Source organism: Lipotes vexillifer, unplaced genomic scaffold (assembly GCF_000442215.2).
Source record: "Lipotes vexillifer unplaced genomic scaffold, Lipotes_vexillifer_v1.1 scaffold98, whole genome shotgun sequence".
Taxonomy (NCBI): Eukaryota; Metazoa; Chordata; class Mammalia; order Artiodactyla; family Lipotidae; genus Lipotes; species Lipotes vexillifer.
The window spans coordinates 3,255,961-3,282,960 of NW_006799611.1; the positions used below are offsets into that span (position 1 = coordinate 3,255,961).

General features: G+C 55.6%; 1 protein-coding gene across 1 annotated transcript in view; it reads left to right on the forward strand.

Annotated features, from left to right (window-relative positions):
- The first annotated feature begins 886 nt into the window (after positions 1-886).
- Positions 887-27,000, forward strand: part of PRRX2 (paired related homeobox 2) — a 47,615-nt gene continuing 21,501 nt past the window's right edge. The window contains exon 1 of the mRNA XM_007471815.1: positions 887-1,151. Coding sequence (XP_007471877.1) covers positions 887-1,151 — 265 coding nt within the window. The remainder of the gene's footprint in view (positions 1,152-27,000) is intronic.

Sequence of the window (27,000 nt, forward strand, 5' to 3'; positions counted from 1 at the left end):
CAGTCTGGCTATCTACCCTCTGTGTGTAAACTAGGAATTCTGGGGGGAAACTCTTTCCTCCCAGTTTGGTTTTCCTTGGGGAGGGCCTGGAGCATACTGGAGGTGGCCTCCGAGGTGTATGTGTTGGTGGGGGGAATGCATACACCCCAGAGGCTTGAGGATGTGCTGCTTTCTGGGGAGCGTAGCTGGGGCCGGCGGAGTGAACAAGGCGGACCCAGGACTCTCCCCCGTCAGATCAGGGACGGCGTTGGGGTGCGTGGGGGGGGTGGGAATGGAGTTGGGAGTTCCAGACCTTCTCTGGCAACTGCCTCAGAGTCGCTGCCCCCTCCTCTGCCGAGGAATTTGTAAATGGAAGCGGGGCTGCTAATCCCTCCACTATCACCTCCCCGAACACTTGTTGGGGGATTAAAAAAAAAAAAAAAGACACACACACCCAAACACTGAACTTTCCCATTCCTCAAAATGTGGGTGGGGAGGGTGAAAGGAGGACGCCCCTTGTTCTCCCCCTCCCCGCCGCCAGCCTCCAGCCAGGCTCAGGCGGGACCCCCTCCCTCCCCGCAGCCGGCGCGATGGGGGCGGGCGAGGCGAGGCGAGGAGGAGGGAGGCAGGGGGCGAGGTCTGCTTCAAGAAGGGGCGTGTGGCCGGAGGAGCTCCCGTTTGAGCAACTTGGGAGCGAGCGAGGCGGCAGAGAAGGGGAGGGAAGAAAGTTGGTTTCCCCCGACGTCAGCGCCGGGCGGGCCGCGGCGGCCGCGGAGTCAGGAGGCGGCCGGGAGCGGGGCCGAGCGCGGGGCGGCCGGGGCGCGCTCGCTCCGACCCGCGCCTGCCACCCCCGCCTCGGACCCGCGCCCGCCACCGCCGCCGGCGACCCCCGGGGCGGCCCGCGGGCATGGACAGCGCGGCCGGCGCCGCCTTCGCCCCGGACAAGCCGGCGCTGGGCCCGGGGCCGCCGCCGCCGCCGCCGCCAGCTCTGGGGCCCGGCGACTGCGCCCAGGCGCGCAAGAACTTCACGGTCAGCCACCTCCTGGACCTGGAGGAGGTGGCGGCGGCCGGGCGGCTAGCGCCGCGCCCCGCGGCCAGGGCAGAGGCGCGGGAGGGCGCGGCGCGCGAGCCGTCAGGGGGCAGCAGCGGCAGCGAGACGGCGCCGCAGGACGGTGAGTGCGCGGGGCTGGGCCGGGGGTTCGGGCGGGGCTGCCAAGGGCCGTGGGAACTGAAATACGGGGGTGCGGGGGCCGGAGGGGTGCGAGGCCAGAGGTTCGTGGGTCCAAAGGGGCGAGCACGAGGCAGGCGACGGATGCGGGGCGCTGGCTCAGCCGCACCCCAGCCTGGGAAGGAGGCGCCGCGGCAGGACCTCCGGGGTTGCGGGCGCCGGGCACTGCAGCCCGAGTGATGGCTTGGCCCGCCGCCGCCGCCGCAGCCCTCGTTGAGGATGTATGTCGCGATGGGGCGGGCTGCGGGACGGGAGCTCTCGACTGGCGGAGGGCACTGCCTTTTGGCCAGAGCCACCTCCAGTCGTTGGAAGCACGGGGAGCTGTGTGCCGTGTGCCCTACCCCGGAGGCAGCCCTGGAGGCCGCACTCCCAAAGAGCCTGAGACGCGGGTGCGATTACTGCTGGGGAAACCGAGTTTTCCGAGGGGCAAAGTGACCTTGTCGCACAGCTGAGTTTCAAACTCTGACCCCTTCTCTAGCTCCAGCATACCAATCCAGCGACTACTAGGCTTTTGTAAGATGGATTTCCTGGCTGGGGTACCGATGCCTGCCCCCGCTCCACCTCCAGTTTGCCCCACTAGCAGCTCCCTAGGGGGAATGGCCCAGCCCTGAAGGGCTAGCTAGGCCTCTCTTCCCCTGCCGAGGTTAAAGGTCATCAGGAAAGGGCTTTAAAAACAAACAACCCACCCAAGTGGCTTTTTTCAAAAAGTCACAGAGGATTGCTGGGCCCTGAGCCCTTGGTAGGAAGGGGGGTGTGGCTAGGGCAGGAGAAGATGAAGATAAAGCAAAGATCCCGGCCCTGGAGAGTTTCCTGGAGGGAGGGGGAGGACGGGAGTCCCCATAGCTCACCCAAGCCCTGAAAAGGAGGTGGGGTCGTCGGAGACCACTGCCGGCTTGCTCCCCTAGCTCTGGGGAGCAGGCTGCCCTGCTGGAGGCTCTGGGCCCCTAAGAGTCACCCACCTGTTTCCAGCAGCCTTCCCAGCTGTCCCCAGGGACCCCGCCCCCCACCTCCCGCACCAGCCCCTGGGTCTCAGGGGAGCTCTGGATGGCTGTGTGCCCCGCTTTTCAGATGAGAGGAGGTTCAGGGAAAACGGAGGTGAAGGCAGCCTCATCGGAAACCTTGTCTGGGAGCCTGTGCGGTCGTGAGGGACACCTGGCACACACCTGCTTTTCATAGTGCACCTCAGAGAGCGCCCAGCTGGTGCCATCTTTCCCAGTGGCATCCGCCTCCGCCAGCCACAGCGGCTGGCATCTGTTCACCCGCCAAGGTGATCAGGAAGTGGGTAGACCCACTCCTGGGAGTTGGGGTTTCTCTAGTGGAAAAGTGGAAGGAAGGTGTCTGGTTTGGGCCAAGGGTAGAGTGGGGTGCCCTCTGATGAGGGGGCGGGGCCGGCCAGCCTGGGTCGTGTGAGCACCTCGGGTCTCTGCTGGCTCTGAGCTGGCCTCCCCACAGGGCAGAGGAGAGGTCTTCGGTTTTGCCCTGATGAACGGGGTGGGGGGGCCCTGAGGGTTGGGGAGAGAAGGAAGGAGGCAGGGCGTTTTGTACTCAAGTGCCGGCCAGGGTGGGTGCCCGCTCCGGTCCTAGCGCCTGGCCGCGGGGACAGACCGGGGGAGGTCTTGCTTCTCCTGGACACAGCATAGAAGGGGTCTGAATGGCAGGTTCTCCTGGGGAGTCCCAGAACAGCTGGGGTCACAAGTACCTGGACAGGGCCACTGGCAGCCCCCAGACAGCTGGGTGGGCAGCAGGCCTCTGCAGCAGCCCCCTGGGGTCAGGCCACCCTCACTGAGAGCCCAGGAGCCCTTTCTCTGAGGAGGGGCTTCTGCACACAGGGAATTCCCAGGTACCGGGGACAGAGGACACCCTGGGTGTGGCATCAGGTGGGACGGGGTTGGGGGCCCCTGATGCCCTCAGTTGGTCTGCTTCCAGAGGTGGGGATCGCCTTTCTCATCTGTGAGGGACAAGGGGCCGCAGGCAGAGTTGGGGCCGGGCTCAAGGGACGCCCCCAGCCCCAAGCTCCGTCCTGCTGGCCCTCAGTCCTTTGGGCGATTTGCTCCAGGCCTCTGCAAATGCAAAGCAACGTGGACAATGTGGAGAGTTCCTGAAGCCCTAAAATCCAGCTTAAAGGAGTCTCTTGTTTGGGATTATATCTTTCCTACTCGTTTTTGGTGTTAAAACACCCTTTCTTTTATGAAATAGGGATAATAACTGGAGATTGTTTTATTTTAATGTCCTTACTTGGCAAAATTAAAAGGAGGTAACCCTATACTCATTCCTCAGACTGAAAAACAAATCACTAGGCCATGAAATCCAAATGTTTTATGTCGAGTCAAGCAGCTCCCCAAGGCCAACTGGGCTCATTCCAGGGGTGCCCGCTGCCAGGCGGTGGGGGGGCAGGGGTGGGGGCGCTCTGAGGCAGCCCCCATGCCTGGGAGAATCCCTTGGCTTGCTCTCTGGGTCTCGGCCTGCAGACAGAAAGTGGTGGGAGGAGAGGCCTGTGTCCCACTCCCTTCCTTCCGTCCTCCCTCAAGCAGGTCCCCCCACGACTGCCGCTGGACTCCCAAGTCCTGAAGTCTCCAAAGCCGGGGGAGAAGGGGACCTTTCGTTCCTGCATCCTGGTGAGCCCAGCCTGCATCACTGGACCCCTTTACAAAGCAGGCAACCAAACCTCAGGATGCTGGGACTCTGGACCCCAGGCTGGCAGGCTTGGGTCCTGGGCTGTGGCTTTGTCCTCCAGTCCTGGACCCACAGGGAACCCTGGCCCCTCAGTGAAGATTTGGACATACTCAGAAGTGGGTTTTCCTGTGGCTTCTGGAGCTGTTTCCAGGTCCAAAGAAAGCGACTGACACCAAACAGAGATGGGGTACGCCTTATTAGAAAAATGAAGGTTAATGGGGAAACTGATGAGTTGGAAAATTTATATATTTTCAACCTGCCGGGTTAGCAGTCTCAAACTTTTTTAAATATATTTTTCCGTCTTTTCTTTTCACCAAGTCATCGGTAGGTGTAGCCTATCTCTGCCAATGATTCCCCAGGACCAGGCTCCCCCTGGAACTGACCGGGAAGGCTGTGGCTTCGCCGGTGACTCAGAGCAAATCGGGGTCTCGGGTTCCTCCCAAATCAAACGCTGAGGTCTGGGCCGGGGCACAGAGCTATGCCAAGCACGTTAGGAAAATAAACCCTCATTTGCTGCCTTTGCACTGACTTACAACAAAAGAAACCACATTAATAACTGAGATTTTCTTTAAAGCATTCCCTCCTGTGGGCAGGGCAGAAACAGGGATGTGGACACACTGAAAATAAACGAAACCCCTGGAGCCAGGCAGGGGTGAGGCCCCCAGCCTGGAGAGGCTGCCTGGCCCGGGTGGGGCTGGGACGTGTTACAGAAAATGCCAGGACCAAGTGGGTCCACTTCCCGGAGATTCAGGACAGTGGGGCGCTTGGAGCCTGAGGGCACAGGCTGAGCCGGGGTGGGCTGGGACCCCGGCCAGGGGGTTTGCGCTCCCCTCGCGGAGCTGGTCCCTGAGCCACACCTGTTGATGGGTGACAGGAGGCCAAGGATGAGCCTGGTTTGGGTGGGGACCTCTACCTCCCCCTTGCCAGTGGTGGAAGGCAGGGCTGAGTGTCTGAGTCAGGGGCCTGAAGGAACCACTGAGTTTGAGAGACGGGCCGAACGGCCTTCAATTTTTGGATTTTTCTTGTGGTCAAATACCCCTAACATATGATCTACCATTTTAACCATTTTTGTTAAGTGTACAGTTTAGTGGCGTTAAGTACATTCACATCACTGTATGACCATCCCCACCATCCATCTCCAAAATTTTTTCATCTTCCCCAACTGAAACTTTGCCCCCATTAAACACTAACTCCGTTTTCCCTCCCCCAGCCCTTGGCAATCACCATTCTATTGTCTGTCTCTATGAATTTGACTCCTCTAGGGACCTCATATATGTGGAATCACACAGTACTTATCCTTCTGTGTCTGGCTTATTTCACTTAGCATAATGTTCTCAAGATTCGTCCACGTCATAGAAGGTGTTAGAATGTCCTTCCTTTTTAAGGTTGAGTAATATTCTACTGTGTTGAATAATATTCAACATTTTGTTTACCTGTTCATCTGTCAGTGGACACTTGGGTTCCTTCTGCCATTTGGTTGTTGTGGATAATGCTGCTAGGGGCATGGGTGTGCAAATATCTCTTCAAGTCCCTGCTTTCAGTTCTTTGGGGCATATACACAGGAGTGGAATTGCTGGGTCGCGTGGTAATTCTATGTTGAATTTTTTGAGAACTGCCATACTGTTTTCCGTATCTGACTTTAAATATATATATATAATTTATTTGGCTGCGTCAGGTCTTAGCTGCTGCACACGAGATCTTTGTTGCAGCATGCGGGGTCTCTCGTTGCAGCGTGCAGGCTTCTCTCTATTTCTGGTATGCCGGCTCCAGAGCGCGCGGCTCAGTAGTTGTGGTGCATGGGCTTAGTTGCCCCGCGTCATGTAGGATCTTAGGCCCCCGACCAGGGATTGAACCCGTATCCCCTGCATTGGAAGGCAGATTCTCAAACACTGGACCACCAGGGAAGTCCCCCATATCTGACTTTTTAACCGGCCTCCTTCTAACTGGCTCTGGAAGGTGGCAGCCGCAGGCTCTGGGGCCTTGGAGGAAGGAGCCGGAGGGGGCCGGCCTGTGAAACAGGAGCGGGGCTGGTAAGGGATAAAGACAAAAGGGTTTCTTCAGAACCAGGCCTTTTAAAGATAAGCCTGCTTTCCTTCCCTCCTCCCTTCTCCCCTCCCCTCCTTTCCCTCCATCCATTTCCTTGGGGGAGGGGTGGCGAGGGGGGACAGGGCCATCTGCTGTGAATGAAACTTGGATGGGGGTGTCAGGACACCCAGCATCGGGTCCTGGCTTTTGCTGCCATCTCCATGTGTGACCTCGGGTCTGTCACATCCCTTCTCCGGGCCTCAGTTCCCCACCTGAACAATGGGAGGTGGCACACAGATGTCTGTGGGGCTGCTCCTGTCTCTCATCATGATGTGATTCGGGCTGAGAAATTGCCCCGTGATGGGCCCGTCTCCCCAGGAAGGTGGAGTCTCTGAGGACTGGGTCCTGGCTGGGCCTGGACCCCCAGACAGGTGAGGGCATCCCACAGCACATGCCCAGGAGCAGGGAGACAGGAGTGGTGAGAGCTGAGGAACCAGGCCTAGAAGCTGAGAGTCCAGGGGGTTCAGTCTGAGAATGGCTGGGTTTACCAGGGTAGCTGGTGGGAGTGGGGGCAACGGTCTACATCTCTGGCTTTTTGTCAGAGGGAGCTCTCTTGCTATTTCGTTCATTGTCTGTGGTTGCAGGATGGTCTTGCTCCTCTATAGATCATCTAGGTGGCGCTTGGGGACCTGGCACAGGGGCCTCAGACCAGCTGGCACCCCCATGAGGGCCCTTCCCTGTGAGCAGGAGCTCAACAGGGCAGGAGCTGTCACTGTTCCCTTCCAGAAGACTCCAGAAAAGTGACTTTGGAGCAGAAGTGATAATGCCTGCTGGCACGCCACCCTTGAGGCCTAGAAAGTACCCTGAGGCTCAGTGTTGCCATCTGTGAAATGGGAATGCTGGACAGCAATGTCCCTTACAGGGTGGACCCTCAGTGGCTGTGGGAGACCATGCCTGGCTCATAGTAGGTGCTAAATAAAGGGCCTCCATTACAGCTCATGGAGATGCTCACAGCAGCCCTGTGAGTCAGGCAGGGCTAGTGATTGCCATTCCTGTTTTGGAGAGGCCCAGAGAGGCAAATCAACCTGCCTAAGGTCTCCCACCTGGGACTGGAGGGGTGGGATTCGTTTTTGGATTGCAAGTCCAAGCTTCTGTCTCCTGCAGAGCTCAGCATTTGGGCTGTAGAAATGGGAGAGGGGCAGCCCCATCTAGTTGCTGGGGAGACGCAAGCTAAGGTTTGTTTGGGGATCTAACGGGGGCAGGGAGGCCTTGAGGGCTGGCACAGAGTGGGGCTATTGGGATGGACTCAGTGCCGTGTTAGGTTTCTAAGTGGATAGAGACAGGAAGGAAGGGTTTTCAGTGGCTTGTCCTGGGCAGGGATGCGAGGTCAACCCGGACGAGGCAAAACTTGGGAGGCCTTCCTGGTTTGCCAGACCCAAAGGGCAGTGGCTAACCCCAAGAGGAAGAGAACCTTGGGAGTGATTTAAGGGGGAGCCAGTGCATCCCTGAACACAGCCTCCAAATGGGGCATCAGTGTTGAAACCCGACCAGGGTGCTGCCCTGGGGTTAGAGGCCATGGGAGTGGAGTTGAAGGGATGAGCCCTTGATGGGACGTGGTGAGAGTGACCAGTTGCTTCCTCTTTACTGGCCGGGGCCCCATACCCCTTACACCACATTGTCTTCACACCAGCCGTGGAAGTGGGTCCTTTTATTATCCCCATCTTATGGAGAGGGAAAGTGAGGCTCAGAGAAGCTGAGCAGTTGCCAAGTTCCCACGAATGAATACGGGCTTCCAGCCCAGGCCTGTCCCGAAGCCCCCGCCCTCTACCGCTGGCTGAAGCCATCCTCGGAGCCCCCAGAATGCTGGGTGGTCTGGCCAGGGATGCCCACTCCCAGGCTGGTGTGGGCTGCATTCAGGGGGCCGTGAGGCAGCCAAGGCAGCCACATCCTCAGCAGCCTGGCCTGGGTCACAGGTGTATGGGAGACGGGTCGGGCCTGGCAGCGTGGGGACCGTCTGGCTTGGGAGGTTTGGGAAGGAGTGAGAACAAGTGGAGGACTTGTACCCGTTCCTGCCTAGAAACGTCCAGAATGGCCTCCTGGACACGGGAGAGCTGTGGAGGGTCCCTGACTCTGAGGAACAGCCATGGCTTCCATATTCATTCATTCATTCATTTATTCACTCATTCATTCAACAGTCATTTTCTGAGCACCAACTATGTGTCAGGACTTGACCTCCAACCACCTGCCCAGACTTTCATATTTCAAGCCCCAGTGAAAATTTCCAGGCACTTCGAAGAACAGGCATAGAGTGGAGGGCAGTTTTAAAAGTTGCCAAGAAAAGCCATTTACTCACGACAACTACCATCTTGTTGCCCCTATCCGTTTATCCAAGAAAGAACCTTTCAGCATCTTTTTTTTCCTTTCATCTTTTTTTAACAATACATTTGTTTATTTAATTTATGTATTAATTTTGGCTGCGTTGGATCTTCGTTGCTGTGCGCGGGCTTTCCCTAGTTGCAGCAAGCGGGGCTTCTCTAGTTGTGGAGCACGGGGTCTAGGTGTGCAGGCTTCAGTAGTTGTGGCACACGTGCTCAGTAGTTGTGGTGCACGGGCTTACTTGCTGCAAGGCATGTGGGATCTTCCCGGACCAGGGCTCGAACCCGTGTCCCCTGCATTGGCATGCGGATTCTTAACCACTGCGCCACCAGGGAAGCCCCAAAGAACCTTTCAGCATCTTAATCTCGGAGTAAAGAATGTTCCTCAAAACGGACGTAATTTGGCTTAACAAAAAAACTTGCGAATTGCTCCTATTTTTCTCATTTTGCGGTAGGTCGGTGAAAACTCTGTCATGCGCTGGCATTTGGGAACCACATGGTGGACTGGCTTTCCCAGGCTCACAGACACGGAGACATGCACAACTCACCCCATCCCCACCCCCACCACCAATACACACAATCCCTGCCCCACCATACACAAAGCTGCTCACTCACACACACACCTACCCTCACACCCCGGCCTGAGGGCTCCAGCCTCGCCCAAATGATCAGGTCCAGGCTGTTAATGGCCAGCGTGGCCTCAGGCCGCTGGTGGATAGATGAGCAGCCTGATCACGCCGGGATGGGCCAAGGGTTAAGTGCCTTTTGCGAGGTGGTGAGTAGGAAAGCGCCGTGGGAGCTTCCTGTTTAGACAGAGTTGGGGAAAGTTATCTCGGCAAAGCGCCCATGCTGAGCCGACACAGGGAGACAGGGTGCCGGGCAGCCCCCAGGGGCCGGAGGCATGTGGCAGAGCACTCCCCGCCCTCCCCGCCCAGCGGCTGCCAGGAAGATGCCGTGCCTCCCTGGGATTCGGGGCGTCTCCAGATGTCCTGGGAATGAAGGTCGCTACCTCAATGACCCTGATGCTCGCGCTGCCCCCTGCCAGTCAGGGCCCCTCGCCCTGTGTCCCTTCCACATCTGGGAAGCTGCTTGCTCCCAGCCCGGCTCCAAGGGGCCACCGTGATGACAGGATGCTGTCCACATGGGGCCCTTTACGGCTAATGATATCTTTTATTGCGTCCTAAAAATGAAGCAGGCTCTGGAAGACATTACTTTCGGTCGTTCTTTGTGATCCCTTCTGCTTTCCTGTGTGTGGGAGGGGCAGCCGGGACGTTCTGGTTTGGGGGGCAGTGGAGACCTTAGAAGGACGCTGGGGTGACGAGTTATAGAGAAGCCAAGAAGCTGGGACCTGATGGCCCGAGAGGTGGACTGGGGCTGCTGGGGGGATTGTGGTCTTTGGAGAACGTCCTGGGGTGGGGGGCAGTGAGATCACGAGGCCCGGAGGCTGCAAGACCTGGAAGGTTCTACAGAGGCCTTTCCTCCCAGAGCTGAGGAAGCACCTCTGTGCTTAAGAACTGACAAGGGAAGATGTGTCACCTCCTGTGACGTCGCTGCCCAGGAGGCACTAGGGCCCTGGACAAGGAGTTAGGACACTGGGGCTTGCCCAGCCCTACAGCTCGGGACACGCCCTGACCCTGGTCTGTGCCTTAGCGTCCCCATCTGAGGGGGTCGGACCATCTGTTTGTCAACAAACAGTGGTCCCAGGAATCACTGCATTCGAATCACCCTGGGAGCTGGTTAAATGCATGTTCCCAGGACCCAGTCCATGGAATGACACCCTCTGGAGCCCAGGGCTGGACCTCTGCATTTAGCAGGGCCCCAAGTGATTTTTATGTGCATTAAAAGGTGAGCACTGCCGTGCTCTCAGAGGCTCCTTCCAGGGCTAACGCTGCCCCTCTGTCATCTTCCTCAGTTTGCCTGAATGGAAAATGTCCTCTTGTGGGAGGATGGAGAGGCCAGGTGAAGCTGCCAGGGAAGCCGGGCATCATTTGGAAGCACCTGGAAGGGTCCAGTATGTGGGAGGAGGGTGCTGTTCCCCAGAGCAGCGTCCCCAGAGACCTGACTATGCTGGAAGCCTCACTGCTGGGTCTAGGAGAGCACAGTCACTGTTGACCATCTGCCAGCACTCATTGGGCACCTACTGGGTACCAGCCCAAAGAGCTGGCATTGTCACGGGGGAAGATCTGTCTCTCTCTCTCTCTCTCAAGCATCCTGACTCCCTCTAGCTGCCAGGGTGACAGGGTGAGGTGGGGTGGTCAGAAGCCTCACTGCTGAGCTGGGGGTCTCTGTCACTCATCACTGGAAAAGCCCCCTCCCGTTGTCCTGCCCGCCTGCTGCTCCTTCCTCCTCTCCGCTCACCCTGCCTCTCACAACCCTGAAGGCTCCCCTAGCAGTGGTCCCCTGGGGTAGGACATCCACAGCCCCAGGAGGGCGGCCACCTTGCCCCAGGTTCCGTCCACAGTCCCCGATCCCGCCTCCCTGCCTGTCCTCCCCGACCAGTGGCCTCCCGCTCCTGGCCGCCCCTGTTGCCCTGGGCGCAGCCGTTTACACACCAGAGATGGTGTTATTAAAAATGACATTTAACCAGAGCTGGAATTACCACGCGGATGGCTGCAAACCTTGGAATCAAAGCCGGAGCCGCCAGGCGCGCCTGGCAGGGGCCTCGCGGCCTCCTTTCGCCGCCAGAGCTCTGCGCCGGCCTCCCATATAAAGTCCCTGCAGAATGCCGATGTCTTGAAAGCCCGCGCACCTCCTTTCATTAGACTAACAAATAACACGTAACAGAAAACATCTGTGAACAGCAGCCCCTAATGCTCTCAAGATGGTGCCGCGGGCAGCCGGTCCAGCCAGCGGGCAGCCAGGCCGCCCGGGGCTCAGGTTCTGGCTGCCCCTACCCGAGACGGTGAGGACCCTCGGGAGAGCCTGGCACCCCTCCCCTTCTCTCCCGCACCTCCCCCTGGCACCCTGTGGACCTGGGGGCCTCCTTCTCTACCTCTCCATCTTCCTCCAGCTCAGTCTTCAGCCCTCTCTTCTTGCGGATGAGAACCAGTAATCCGAGGGTCTGTGTGCATGGAGACAGTGCCCTGGACAGGGCATCACAGCCGTCCACTCAACGGCGGGGGGGCCTTGACCAGTCGTGTGACCTTGGCAAGTGTCTTCTTTTTTCTGAGCACCTCGTTTGTCATATGAGGAGAAGAATCGTGCCTCCTTGCAGGGTGGTTTTAAGAATTTAGGGGAGGGACTTCCCTGGTGGCGCAGTGGTTAGGAGTCCCCCTGCCAACACAGGGGACACGGGTTTGATCCGTGGTCTGGGAGGATCCCACATGCCGCGGAGCAACTAGGCCTGTGCACCACAACTGCTGAGCCTGTGCTCTAGAGCCCACAAGCCACAGCTACTGAGCCCGCGAGCCACAACTCCTGAGTCCGCACACCTAGAGCCCGTGCTCCGCAACAAGAGAAGCCGCCGCAATGAGAAGCCCGCGCACCAGCAACGAAGAGTAGCCCTGGCTTGCCGCAACTAGAGAAAGCCGGCGTGCAGCAACGAAGACCCAATGCAGCCAAAAAATAAATTAAAAAAAAAAAGAACCCCAAACAAACAAACAAAAAGAATTTATGGGAGTGATGGAAGCTGAGTAGCTAATCACATAAGAAGCTCAGAAAAGGTGTCTGCTGTTATGATTACAGTTGGAAAACTGAGGCTCAGAGCAGTTACGTGACCTGCCCATGGTTCCACAGTGGGTGGAGAAGCGAGGTTTGGAGCCTCGGAGTTTACACCCTTTACACGACCCCGTGAAACACGGAGTGAGGAGCCAGCTGTTGTGCTGAGTGAGGCGGACGTTCAGAAATGCACCTGCCACGGCCCCTGCCCTCAGGGAATGTCCAGTCGGTAGCTGATGGCAGAGGATGAACTCACCTTTGAGAGAGAGCAGGTTGGCCCTGCCCTCACTGAGGCCAGGCGCCCCCGCCCCAGCACTCCCGCCACTAACCCCATGGACTAGGAAGCCACAGGGGCCTCCAGATGTGATATCCTCCCTGTGTGGCAAGAGACTGGATGCCTCCCCAGGATCTAAAGCACCATCCCCACAGCTCAAACCGGGAGGAGGAAGGACTGCATCCCAGACTAGGGAGGAAAATCCAGGAAAGCATCCCAGAAGTGGGAGAAAAGACAAATTGGCCCTTTGTTCCCTGTTTCCCTCATGAAGATGCTAGAGAAAACAGGCCTTTTTCCCTTCCCCCAAGAGACTGTATGTGAAACACCATGCCTCCCTGTCCCCCTCCAAGAGATGCCTTGCTACTTGGTTCCATTCATTAATTCACCCGTTCACTCGTCCATTCATTCATTCACCCATTCATTCATTCATTCATTTGGTGCACATGCGTGCTGTTTGAGGCATCAGTGGACAGGCAAGACGTGGTCCCTAACCAGGGAGCAGAGCGCGGAGGCAGCTCCCTGACGCCCAGCTCTTCACCTCTGTCTGGCTCCAAGCTCAGTGCTTCACAAGCAGCCTCACGCTGAGTCCTGTCAGCAGCCTTTTGAGGCAGGTGCAGTATTATCCCCATCTTACAGATGAGGAAACTGAGGCTCAGAAAGGCAAAGTGACTTGCCCAAGGTCACCCAGGAAATACGCTATGATCCCCAGAGCCCAGGTACAGCGCTGGCTACCCCATGCTGGGCTCCCAGATGGCCAAGCAGCCGCAGTGTCCTCTTGCTGGAAGCATCGCAGGCCCTGCCAAGGAGGGACTGTGCCACCCACCTCCTTGGTTCTCACCCCAAACCTCCACAGTGCCTGAGCAAGGTGCCACTTTTCCAGGGACACCACTGTGCAGAGCCTGACCCATAGCTGACCCAGGCCGGAGGGCTCTGGGCTGTGCTGTGACTGGGGGGCTGGGGCTGGGGAGGGACCCCAGCCTTTGGGAATCTCGTATTTCCGAGAGACATCATGTTCTTATTGGAAGGCCAGCCTCTCCTGCAGAGCTGGCTGCCCTGCCACCTCACCCCGAGGCGAGGAGAGTGTCAGGGCTCGAAGTGGGAAATTGCTGGAGACAAGAAGTAAAAACGAACTACTCTGGTTTCACTGGGAAGGAAAAAAGAAAAGGCAAAGATCTAAAGCGGCTGCAAGTGGGATCGTTACTTGAAGAAAATTATTGCTGTTGCAGCGGATTCAAGTTGGGGGCAGATCAGAGCTCCAAGGGGGGAAAATGGGGAAGGCTTCCCTCCATCCTTCTTTCCACAAATATTTGTTGATCATCTACTCTGTACCAGACCGAGGGCTGGATCCTGGGGTCCCATCAGGAAATAAGGGGGTGTGATCTCCCTACTATGAAGGAGGTAGGAACAGATAATGGGGCCCCCTACCTGGCCTGGAGCTTAAGGGGAGGCTTCCTGGAGGAAGTGGATTTTCAGAAGGGACCTAAAGGGATGAGTGAAGTTAGCCAGAAGAAGAGGTTGGGAAGGATGCTCCAGGTGGAGGGAACAGCAGATGCAGAGGCTCAGAGGTGAGGAGATTGGCTGTTCCAGGAGCGGAGTGGGTGGGAGGGAGCCCGGTGGAGAAGACCAACGAGCAAGGCCTACTTCAAGATTCGCGATTTGGGGGCTTCCCTGGTGGCGCAGTGGTTGAGAGTCCGCCTGCCGATGCAGGGGACACGGGGTCGTGCCCCGGGCCAGGAAGATACCACATGCCGCGGAGCAACTGAGCCTGTGCACCACAACTACTGAAGCCCATGTGCCGCAACTACTAAGCCCACGTGCTGCAACTACTGAAGCCCGCGCTCTTAGAGCCCGTGCTCCGCAACAAGAGAAGCCACTGCAATGAGAAGCCCACACAAAAAAAAAAAAAAAAAAAGAAAGAAAGAAAGATTTGCAATTTTTGTGTTAGGAGGGGTGGGAATGCTTTCTGTGCACCTGTGGGCGTTTGGAGTGTTCAGAGCACCCAGGTCCTCCCCGGTAGCGCTCTTGCTGAGTGGGTGTTCTGTGTCCTGTGGGAAGTGAATGGCTGACTTGGGAACAGCTCTTGTGTCCTGGCTGCTCAGAGCCTCCTGGGTGCCCCATCTCCAAAGGAGCAGATCAAAAGCCCTAACTGTCTGCTCCGGCCCAGCTGCTGTGAGATCTGACATCCCAAGTCAGAGACGGGTGCGTCCAGGAGCGGTGCAGAACCCGACGCAGGGTGGGTCCCCATGCCGAACGTGGGGATCGCAGATCCGTCTGTGGGATGGCTCTACCCAAGACATGGTCCCAACACTAGGGCTTTGCGCCATAGGTGCACAACAACTCAGAGATGGCAGTTTCCTTAGCAGACCCATTAGCAAGATGGAGAAGGTCGCCCCAGCTGTCTGACTGCAAATCCTGCCTCCCAGGGGGAGTGGAGGGAGTTTGGGGTGCTTGTGGCTGAGTCGAGGGGCTGGGTGACCGGGCTGTGCTGAGTGGCATTGGAGTGTGTTCATCTTCATCACTGTCATCATCCCCGAGATCCCTACAGTCAGGACCATTTATTGTGCACCTACTACGTGCTCAACCCTCTGTGTAAATCGTCTCATTAATTCCTCCCAGATACTCTAGGAGGTAGGCAGTCTTATGGCCCCATTTTCCAGATGAGGAAACTGAGGCCCAGAAAGGTGGGCTATGTATGGAGGACACGGGGGCTCCAGGCCTTAGGCCCTTGTTTTTGGCGTGTTCCCCACCCCTGCTGGCCCGGAGCCCCTGGCTGTGCTCACTCTGACCTCGCCCAGTCTCTCCGGGTTTGTTTAGAAAGGGATGGGTGAGAGAGGTGATAACGCGGGGCACAGGGTTGCTGGACAGAAACCAGAGCTGCTCCTTGACCCAGGCAGGCAGGCCAGGACCCTGGGACAGGGATGGCCCCCATTTTTCCCATGCAGCTCGATGGTGACACAGGCATAGAGGTGGAGAGCTGGTTCCAGAGTCCCAGTGCGTCCCCTGCCTTCTCAGGGGCAGGATGTGCTGCTGGTGGGGACCCAGCTTAGCTGTGGGATTCCAGCTCCATCCTCACCCCCCACTTCCTGGATGATCTTGAGAAAGTGTCTTGTTTCTCTGAGCCTCAAATTCCTCATCTGCAAAATGGGCACATCGCTAGTACCTGAGGCCTGGGTTGTTCAGAGGAGTTGATAGAGTCAAGCAGGTAGGGGCTCAGCTCTAGGCCCACCTGGCCTCAGGTAGGTGCACAGTAAACACCAATTTTTTTTCTCTTTCACTCTCCCTGAGCAGATGCACAGTTTAGGACTGCCAAGCCCCTTTCACAGATGGAAAAACCAAGGAGGGACAAGTTTCCCATGGTCCCACAGGAAGAGGAGCTGAGATTAGGAACAGAGTTCTTGGCCCCAGAAGCTGACCCCAGTGGCCTTTGCTGGTTCCTAACTATGCTTTCCAAAAAGGAGACAAGTTATCCAACACACACACAGGACCAAGACCCCTCTGCCCCTGCCCAGCCCTGCCTGGTGACCTAGGGCGCCCTCTGTGGAAGGATGGTGAGTTTGCTGCAGCCCCAGCCTGGCTGGAACTGACCCCTGCTCCTGTGTGGCATGAGCATCTTGCTTTATTTTCCACGGCATAAATTATAACCATGTATAATTTCATGACAAATACCGTCTATAAAACACAACACAACTATTTTTATAATGTGGTGTTTGAGGTTAAAAATTCAAATTAGAGATTAATTGCAACTTGTAGAAGGTCCGTGGATAAGATGGCTTGGGGAAGACGGTTGAGATATTCAGATATGTTCCCTCAGGCAGATGGGTTCTCATCACATGTCTAGAACACGCACACGCACGCACGCGCGCGCTCAACTGATCTCTGGCTTGAGCAAAGCTGGTTTAGACACGGTGTTTGCACTCGTAGGAAAGCTGATCTCGATGCTGGCTCCTTTCTCGGCCCAGGACTCTGATGTCCCAAGTGTCCATCAGAAGCAGGTTACATGATAATCAAACAGCCCTGGGGTTTGTGGAGGCGGATGGCAGGGGGAAATCGACAGAACTTGGGGCGCCAAGAAGCGAATGTATCGGGTTAACCTCCATTGGGTGCCAGCTCTCAGATTCTCCCTAAACCCTCCCCTTCCTCCACCCATAAAACCAAAACCAGATGGAAATCTAAGTGAATAGTGGGTCTGCGGACAGGGCAGACAGCGTGGGATGGAGCCCTGATCAGAGAGGAGGGAGACAAGCTGGGTGAGCCCCATTCCAAGGAGGCCAGGGGCAGGGTGTGTCCCCTTTGGCACCCACGGGCCAGATCTCAGCCTGCACAGAAGAACGTCAGGGCTCTGGAGAGCTCCGAGGCAGCTTCTTGGGCTCTGTGGGGATGGTGGCAAATGTTCGCTGCTTTCTTAAAACCAGAACAACAGCAGAGGTTGGGAGAGTGGAGCTGCCCTCTGCACTGCAGATTTTCCTCTCCCCACCTTCCTATGGGTCCTGGCAGAAGGGCAGCAGCTCCAGGGAGTCAGTAGCCAAGGGTGGGAGTCCAGTGGCCCCCTGATGCTCCCAAGGGCCCTAGGGAGAGGGGGGCTAGAGTGAGGCCAGAGAGTCCGACCGACCCCAGCTGGCTCCCTGGGGCCAGCGGCTTCCCCCTTCTGAGCCTCAGTTTCTGCATCTGTAAAGTGGGGATAATGGTGAATGAATTGTGAGGGTGCAGATAGGCAGCAGTACTTTCACATAGTAGTGGCACAGGGCCAGCCGCTGCTCTTATCATTACTGCCATTGCTATTATTAGCAACTCACAGGCGGGTCCCTGCGAGAGGGCAGGCCGAGGACCCAGGCACACCTCAGGCAGCTGCTGGTCCCCAGGGTCCCTCATCTCCCCAGCATGAGGATGGGAACTGTCCCGACCCAAACTAGCTCCATATTAAGGCAACAGCTCTCCTGCTGCCTCCACCCCCAGCCCCACCCTGGGGCGGGCAGTGTGAGTGGGGCTTGTTTATTCCCGTTGTCTGTTGGCATGTTCAGGGTGAGATGGAGGGGAGGGGTGCAGACAGTGTCTCCACTCCTCTCTCAGCAGCAGCTGTATCCATCCTGGAGGACTGCTCAGGTGTCTTCAGCGCTACCCAGTCTTGGGCACAGCAGACAAAGAGAAGCCTCTGTCACTAAAGCAGGGCCAGGAACAGCCCAGGGGAGGGGCTTCCAGTTCTGTCGTGGAGACCTCAGACCATTGCCTCCCTCCCTCCCCCCCACCGTTCCCCCACCTGTCCCGGTGCCTGCCGTGCCACCTTTATTGTCACTTCTTTGGTCGAAGTCACAGTCCACAGGGAGCCCTTGCCGGGACCCCCTTGATAGCAGTAACACGTCATTTCACTGAAGAGGGCCCCACTAATCCCAGGGTGTACATGCCAACCCCTCATCTTTACAAAAGGCTATCAAAATGTCCATTTTCAGGACTTCCCTGGCAGTCCAGTGGTTAGGACTCCCCGCATCCCCTGCAAGGAGCACTTAGTTCCCTGGTCGGGGAACTAAGATCCTGCATGCCACGTGGTGGGACCAAAAAAAAAAAAAAATCCATCTTACGGGTGAGAAACAGAGGCTCCTCCACTCAACATGTATTTCCTGAGCTCATACTATGTGCGGGCACTGGGTAGACATCCACCCATCACCCCTTAGGAGCTTCCAAGTAACAGGAGACAGGCAATTAACTGATAATTGCAGTACTGGTAAATTCCAAGTTGAGAAGCACAGGGCCTCTGGGGCTCAGAGACAGGAGTCATCATCCCAAGGCTGCACAGCCATCAGCACCTGGCAGAGGTGGGATCAGACCCCAGAGCCCTTCCATCCTAACTGTCCCCACGGCACAATGCTGTGGCTAATGGGAGCCCCGCTGAACAGGCTGCAAAGACCTTCATCACAAATCATTTGGGAGAGAGACCCACGACCAACCCAAGTGGCAGGGGCGAGGCTGGGAGCAGAGGAGAGATTACACACATCCCTCTGGTGCTGTATTCTCCGCACACTTGGGGGTAGGGATTCCCCGAGTCGGGGGCACAGTACTCTAGTTCTGCCAGGATCCGTGTATACGTGGGACTTGGGCAGTGTTCTAGTCGGGCTTGTTACCTACGACGGATAGAAAGCCGGCCCCAAGTGGCTTAAGCAGAACTAAGATAATGTGTGCAAAACTGAAACATCCAGGGTGGGACTTCAGGCACCACTCGATCCAGGGCTTAAACAATCGAGCAGCCCTAGTCTCTGTACTGGAATCTTGCCGTACCACATCGGGTCCCTGCCCACCTCTGAACCAATCAGAGCGGCCGCAGAGAAGCTCCGTGCTGACTGGCCAGAAGTGGACTGTGTGTTGGGGGTGGGGGTGGGGGGTTTGCTTCACTCGAATCCCTTGGACCAGAAATGGAGGGAGGTTGCCTCCGAAGCGCTCCTTCTGGACACAACAGAGCTCACATTTATACAGAAGAGTTCCCTAAACAGGGCTAGCCCTGCTTTATGTGCTTCACATGTATTATCCACTGAAAGTCTTGCTGCCCCCCATTAGCATTCCGTCTCCCATTCCGTCAGTCACTCCATGGCTAATACACTTGATCCACAGCCAAGAGCGTGGAGGACTTTCGGTGTCCAGTTGACATGCCATCATGTGCGGCCAACACGTCATTACCCTTCTGCTCGTATTTTGGAGGCAATAAGAAATTGTATTTCAGGTGTCCCGAAGGTCAGCCTTTGAAAAGCTCCTGGGCCTTAGGCATTAGGGGCCTAAAGGCTAAACTGAGCTGGGCTGTGAGTCATTCATTCATTCATCCAGTGTTTACTGAGCACCTACCTTCTGCCGGGCAGCACTATCAACACAGAGAACCCCGGAGAAGGTTGGAGGGAAACAGGCTGGTGCAGTCCAAGTGAGTTTAGTTCATGATAGTGAAGCCGCTGGGGAGGTAGATGAGCCCCTGAGCCTTCCTGGGGCTGTGAGGGGAGAGTTCCTACAGGGTGTGGTGCCTAAGGTGAGAGGTGAAGTGTAGGTTGGGCTTCATGACAAGGTGGGAAAAGTATTCCAGCCAGAGGGAACAGCACGTGCAAAGACAGAAATGACAGAGTGCGGCTGGTGGGACATTTGTGGTGGGGTAGGGGACCCAGCTGAGCCCAGGGGAGGGGCGGTGGATCCTAAGTCTGGGATCTAGACTCCAGTCCAGCGTGTTCGCCCTTCTCTGGGTCAGTACAAGGGTGAAGGGGATGAGGCACTAAGGGTGCAAACCGTAAGGAAGTGCTCACTGTTGGGGCCGTGCAAGTGCTGGGGGGCATCTGAGACAGCGCCTCCCTCCCTTTGGCTCCCTCGATGGCAGGGTCAGCTCAGAAAGCGGTCTCTGCTCATCAGGAGCCTTGGAATTTGTCTTCATAATCAGCTGCCCCTCCTCCACCCTGGGCCCCCTCCCCTCCTCTCTGAAAAAACTCCACCATCCTGATTTTTTAAGTAGGGGGATTGGTGGGTCTGGTTGGGGGCCAGGGGTGGGGGGCCAGGGCAGAATGCTAATGAAATCAGAGGCACCCAGGTGGGGGCCAGGCCCCAGTAAAGGAGAATTAAGCAAATACACCCAGCCTGCTGTAGGCTCTTTACCATTTTTGATTGGTGCTGGCTGAGGGACAGCCCCCTGCGGTGCAGCCGCGCCCCGCCCCCCCGCAGAGGGGGATTGGGGGGGGATATAATGGGGAGTGGGGGCGGGGTTGCTCCTTCAGTCCTCGGAGCCTGAGACATGGGCTACATTTGGCCTTCAGGGATGCTTCGTGGAAGGGAAGGGGCAAAGATGGCTGGCAGGAGCTTGGCCTGTACAGCCCGACCCCTCCCGCTAGGCGAGGTGTACAGAGGCCGAACGCGTGCATGTCAGCCACAGCGACACTTGTGGGTTCTCTGTCTTGACCACTTTCCAGGTATCACCCCGTGGAATCCCCACACAATCCACGAGTGAAGTGCTATACAGACAGGGAAACTGAGGCAGGAAGCAGCGAAATGACTTGCCGGGGTCACAGAATCAGCAGCCTGACTCGCAGCCCCTTTTGGTCACTGTACCTGAGTCCACGCAGTCATGATAAGAACCCGGTGGGGATGGCTACTCTCATTATATCCACATGAGATCTGGGGAGCAGAAAGGTAGCATGGCCCAGGAAGTAAGAGCAGATAGTCACACTCTAGCTCAGATCCCAGCTGGGCAGGCTTGGGCAAGGGCACCAAACCCTGTGCACCTGTTTCTCCTTCTGTAAAGCAAGTTAATGACAGAATCCCCTCTGGGTGGATGAGGAAGGCTTTGAGGACTGGAAGTGTCCCATGATGTGAAAGGGGGTTGTCTGAAGAGCCACCCTGTACCCAGACTTTGTGGTATTGGCACTGACCATGAGCTGCCCACCTCAGTGTCTGCCCCTGTCTCTGGAGCTTCGTCCCCCCTCCCCAGACACGTTTACTAGCACGTCCATTTCACATTTCCTCCAAGAAGCACCGCCAATGTCAGGACAAGGGCTATTTGATTCTGAAGGGGAAAGGCCAGGAGGATTCCCTGGGTCCACATTTCTGTCACTCCTTCTATCTCTGTTCAACTATACTACGTCCAAAGAGGCACCTGGGAGCTCACAGCCTAGTAGAGCTTGAGATAGAGGACCAAGCCCAGAAGCCAATGTGAAGAGGTGGAATCAGACATGTGCACAAGGGGTTCTGGGCATCAGGGGAGGGCTTTTCAAGTGGGGTTTTGTAGGATGAGTAGGGGTCCATTGTTTACCAGCTCATGCCACCCCACCCCACTGCCTGTGTGACTTTGGGCCTAGCATCCCTACCTTCTCATTCATAGGATGGAATGGCAAGTGCCTACTGTGCTAAGACTTCCCATAAGTTACGGGTAAGTAGGGTTGCAGAGGAAAGAGATGAAGTATGCATGAGGCCAGGAATGCTCCATGTGCTGGTTTTTAAGATGCCCCTGGCTTAGGGGTGCTGGTCCCGTGGCACAAGGAGACACTCCTGTGCTCCTAAACGCACTCCCATCTCCTTTCCAAAGCCGTCCTCTTTCCAGCTTTCCTGCCATCTCCACCCCCACCCACCCCCCCCCCCCCACCCCGCCCCGCCACTCTTCTCTGAGCACCCAAGGCACTCACGTGCTGAGTAATGAGCCTGCCCTCCAGCTTGCTGGAGGAGCTCGGGCAAGTCCTCCTCCCTGACGCTTGGCTCCGTATCTGTAAAAGAGGAGTAAATGGTAGTGCTTATTGCCGGGGTGATGCATCTGACTCAGTGCCCTGCACACAGGCATCACTCAACACGTGTTTGCAGGATCCATCATTATTTCCCATTCTCCCTCCTTGTACAATTCACTGTGCTTGGTTACCTGAGTTATCACCTATGACAACCCTGGAGGTAGATCTCCATTTTGCAGATGATGAAACTCATTTTGGCTCATTTTGGCTAAGTGGCCTGTTGCTGGGACTTGACTCTAGGCCTGTATAATAAACAAATATCACACACTTGGCATTGTCAGTGGTTCTCAACCCTGACTACAGGGCAGCATGACCTGGAGAGCGGTCAGTGAATGCGATGTCCAGGCCCCACCCAAAACCTGTTGAGTCAGACTCTGGAACATGGAAGGGTGGAGCTTGGCATTCTATTTTTAAAAGCTCCACCTACACCCCCCACCCCATCCCGTGATTGCACTGAGCAGCTAGGGCTGAGGACCCCGGTTCCACCTTGCCACCTCCATCCCTCCCACCTGACTCCCCATCCTCAGGGGGTGGGGTGGGAGGTGAGGCAGGCTGCTAATGGCCATCACCATCACTACAATACTGATTTCCAGATCCAAAGCAGGCTGTACGCCATGATGCCAGGTCTGACAAAATACACCTGCACACGGTTAAGGACGGGAGGAAATAGGCAAAACTGAGACCACTTCTGAGAACTTCCTGGTGGTCCAGTGGTTAGGACTCGGCACTTTCACGGAAGGGTCCTGGGTTCAATCCCTGCTTGGGGAACTAAGATCCTGCAAGCTGGGCTTCCCTGGTGTCGCAGTGGTTAAGAATCCGCCTGCCAATGCAGGGGACACGGGTTCGAGCCCTGGTCCGGGAAGATCCCACATGCTGCAGAGCAACTAAGCCCGTGCGCCACAACTACTGAAGCCCGTGTGCCACAACTACTGAAGCCTGCGTGCCTAGAGCCCGTGCTCTGCAACAAGAGAAGTCACCGCAATGAGAAGCCTGCGCACCAGTTAGAGAAAGCCCGCGTGCAGCGACGAAGACCCAACACAGCCAAGAATAAATAAAATAAGTAAATTTTTTAAAAAAGAAGATCCCACAAGCTGTGTGGCACGGCCAAAAACAAAAACAAAAACAAAACAAACAAACAAAACCACAAAAAACAAAAACTGAGACCATTTCCCTTAGATGGGCTAGAAATCATAGTAGTGTTCTAGCACTGGCTGGTGCTGGCTCATGAGAACCAACTGTTACATTTCCAGAATTAAAAAAAATTTTTATTTATTTTTGACTGTGTTGTGTCTTCGTAGCAGCACGCGGGCTTTCTCTAGTTGCAGTGAGTGGATGTACCACTGTTTACTTATCCGTTCACCTATTGAAGGTGAATGGTTGCTTCCAAGTTTTGGCAATTATGAATAAAGCTGCTGTAAAGCAGCTTCCAAGTTTTGGCAATTATGAATAAAGCTGCTGTAAACATCTATGTGTAGCTTTTTGTGTGGACGTAAGGAGTTTTCAACTCCTTTAGGCAAATACCAAGAAGTATGCTTGCTGGATTGTATGGGAAGAGTTGGTTTCATTTTGGAAGAAACCGCCGAACTGTTTTTTTACAGTGTACGTATCATTTTGCATTCCCACCAGCAACGAATAAGAGTTCCTGTTGCTCCACGTCCTTGTCAGCACTAGATATTGTCAGTCTTCTAGATTTTGGCTATTCTAGTAGGTGTGTAATGGTATCTCACTGTTGTTTTCATTTGCATTTTCCCTAATGACCTGTCATTCGGAGCATCTTTTCATATGCTTATTTGCCATCTGTATATCTTCTTTGGTGAGGTGTCTGTTAAGATCTCTAGCCAATTTTTTAATCGGGTTGTTTATAATTTAATTTTGTAAAAGAGCTTTGTCATGGTAGACAGTCTTTAAAAAAATGTTCCCTTGTGGCAAAACCTAGCAATGTGGTATTTCCGTGCAGGAGGTAGAATACGGTCCCTATGTTTTCCTTCTAGTTTTATTGAGATATAATTGACATACAGCACTGCATAAGTTTAAGGTGTACAGTATAATGATTTGACTTACATACATCATGAAATGATTATCACAATAAGTTTAATGAACATCCATCATCTCATATAGATGCAAAATTAAAGAAATGGAAAAATAATTTTTTCTTGTGATGAGAACTCTTAGGATTTACTCTCTCAACTTTCATATATAACATACAGCAGTGTTTTTAAATGTTGAAGGAGGCTGGATAATTCTTCCTGCATCACCAAGTCCCTGGACAAGGGTTTGCCTCTTGGCAACACCAGATTGCTACTCATTAATTTCCTTAAAGAGGCAGAACTAACTTAGCTCTCTTCAAATGTACTCTCGTGACCTATGTGGAACTTCCCCAAATGAACATGTTGGGGGCAAGGGGTGGTGAGATGGTGGCACACGTGACGCTGTTTGCTGTGTCCCTTAAGGTGGAAAGAGCCCTGATCAGTGAGTGAAGCCCACGTCCCCTACCTGGCTCTAGCCAGAACTCTCTCTGTGCCCTTGAACAAGTGATGCCTCTTCTCTGGGCTCCATCTTCCAGATCTGTAGAGTGAGCACATCGGAACCAGGGGCAGGATTGGCAAATAGTTGCCTCCTTGTCAGAGTCCCCTTCCTGAGCCACTGGCAGACAATACTAATCAACCAGTGCCCCTCAGAATCCTCCTTAACACAGTGTTCCAAGCAGCTGTTACCAGGCTTTCTGAGTGACGGGAGGGGGTGGAGCGGGGGCGGGGGGGGGGGGGAAATGATGCTGTGAGCCAGTCGTGGTCTAAGCACTCTCTAAAGTCCCTTGCGACTCTGACCCTGTACTGGGTGCTGCCTGGGAGGAGGTGAGCACAGACTTACCCATGCTTGGCAGAGAACTTCCCAACAGGAGGTAGTGTGTTTCAGTAGTTAGGAGCTCAGGTGCTGCAACCTGGTGCATCAGGGTGTGGGTGAGTCCCAGTTCTTCCGCCAGTAGGATGTGTGACCTTAGAGAAGTTACTAGATCTCTCAGATCCTGTGTCTTCCTCTGTCTGGTGGGTTGATGATACCTGCTTCCTAAGGTTGCAGGTGTGAGGATTCCACAAAGGCATGCATGTAAAGTGCCTGGCCCATAGGGGGCTCTGTGGAGGGCAGCTGCGGGAGCCCCTTTCAGATCTTGATAACCCTTGTGGTGTCTGCACGTGGCTGTGTGGTCAAGCAAAGCCCTCAGGGCTGGGCCAAGCCTTTGGCCTGGAAGCTTCAGTGTCTCATGGGCCTCATGGAGATCAGGGCTGCTCTGGAAGTTCCAGGATTCCCTCCCCCACCGCCAGCCCTGGAGTGTGGACAGAGTGCCTGCAATCAGCACTCCCTGCAGAAGTTTCTGACTCAGGGGGAGCGAGGGGGAAGGAAAGACAAGGAGACTGAGTTCTGTGACAAGAAATGGCCACAAGCCCTCTCTAGGAACAGAAGAAACTGCCTTTGTAGGAAGAAGGGATGCAGAAGTGACAGCTGCCTTGTACAATCGGCTTCTCTCCAAATTCAGTCACTTGCTCCAGGCTCCACTTGAGCAGCGTGCTTCTTTGGTTTAGTTTTCACACATGAGAGCCAGTGTCAGTCCTGGCCACTGGCCTGGCCTTCACCCCCTCCTGAGCCCGCCGGGGAAGCGGCCGGTCTCACCATGATCAGGGGCTGAGAGCTGGGAGCTGGGTCAGGAGCCCCCAGTTTGCTTGAGCCTCCCCCTCCTGCACCGTGCTGCTTTTCCCCAGACCCCCACCTCCCCGTTGGCGACCTTTACTGTGCGACTTGGCTGGTAAGTAAAAATACTCCTTTCCCCCTTGGTTTCCAGTGCCTGGGCATGTCCATAGAGGCCATTACAGAGCTTATTACCTTCGGCCTGGGAATTTTAAAAGTGTGGTTCTGTTCTAAAACCCAGGATTTCTGACAGCCCGAGTTAATAAGTCCCCCAAGTGAATTCAGAGGGTATGAATGGGAAAGTTCTGAACAGGACTCCTCCGCTGTAATATAAGCTCTCAGAAGAAGCCTATTCTTCCTGTTTAAGGCTGAGTGTGGCACTTTTGATGTGGGCCCCTGTCCTTATAAAGTCCCCTCTGAGGAGGGGTAGGCTAAAACTTAACCTGGACCCAACACAGTACTTGCAATTTGCAAGTACACATGCTTAGCCCTTAGGGGCTAAAGGCTGTGGTTAAAAGAAAGAAAGAAAGAAAGACAGTAACAAAAAAAAAAGAAAGAAAGTAACAAGAAAGACAAAACCCACCTGGGCTCACCAACCCACTTTAGCTCCCTCAGACCAATAACCCTTTATTCTGGTATGCGGACTGTTCCTAAAGATCATAACCCCTTTTAGAAGTAGGACACATCATATAGCCTTGAATAATAAAAAGGAGTTTCTACCACAGAGCAGCTATCTCTGGATCAAGAGTAGGCCTGGGGCTTCCCTGGTGGCGCAGTGGTTGAGAGTCCATCTGCCGATGCAGGGAAGACGGGTTCGTGCCCCGGTCCGGGAAGATCCCACATGCCGCGGAGCGGCTGGGCCCGTGAGCCATGGCCGCTGAGCCTGCGCGTCCGGAGCCTGTGCTCCGCGCAGCGGGAGAGGCCACAACACTGAGAGGCCCGCGTACGGCAAAAAAAAAAAAAAAAAAAAAAAACAAATATAAAAAATAAAATACAAGTATAATGCAGGGGACACGGGTTCGTGCCCCGGTCCAGGAAGATCCCACATGCCGTGGAGCAGCTAGGCCCGTGAGCTATGGCTGCTGAGCCTGCACGTCCGGAGCCTGTGCTCCACGATCGGAGAGGCCACAACAGGGAGAGGCCCCCGGAAGGGAAAAAAAAAAAAAAAAAAAAAAAGGGTAGGCCTGGAGTTTACCCTCTAGATTCAGGGTTTGATGTGCGGTGCGATTGGGAATAAGCAGCCATCTTGGAACCTTTTGAAGGGAAAGCATCCACCCAGATTCCTGGGAGTCCCTTGGAAGCCTCACTGCCCCCAAGTGTCTGGGTCGGAGGACCTCAGCTAAGGGGACCAGGGGTGCAGATGAGGAGAGGTTCTCCGAGAAAGGGAGGGGAGGGGCGCCCCAGACGAAGGCGTGTGTTGCTGTCAGCTTTGGGAGGCCTTGGGTGCCAGGTGTGTGGATCTGCCTGGGGTCTGGAGTCCAACAGTGCAGCTGAACGCGAGCTCTGCTGTTGCCTTCTCGCTGTGCGATCTTGGGCGAGTGAGCTCTGCAGCCTCAGTTTCCCCGAGTGTGAAATGGGAACCGGAGATGGTAGCAGCCATCGCATAGGGTACCTGTCGCATAGGGTTATTATGCGGAGACGCGCCGGGCAGTGCCCAGCCCAACCCTGAGCCCGTGGTACGCGCCGGGTAAACAGGAACTGCCTCTGTTACTAACTGGCGTTGGATTTCCTAGAACTTGGCTTCCCAGGATGGGAAAGGCCAGTGCTAGCTCCAGCCCGGGACCGAGCGGAGCCTGGGGGAGGGGTGGGCTGGGGAAGGAGGCAGCTGGAAGGGGGAATGGAGGGTGGGCACTGCGCCCCCGCCTCCACCCGCCGCGCGCCCCC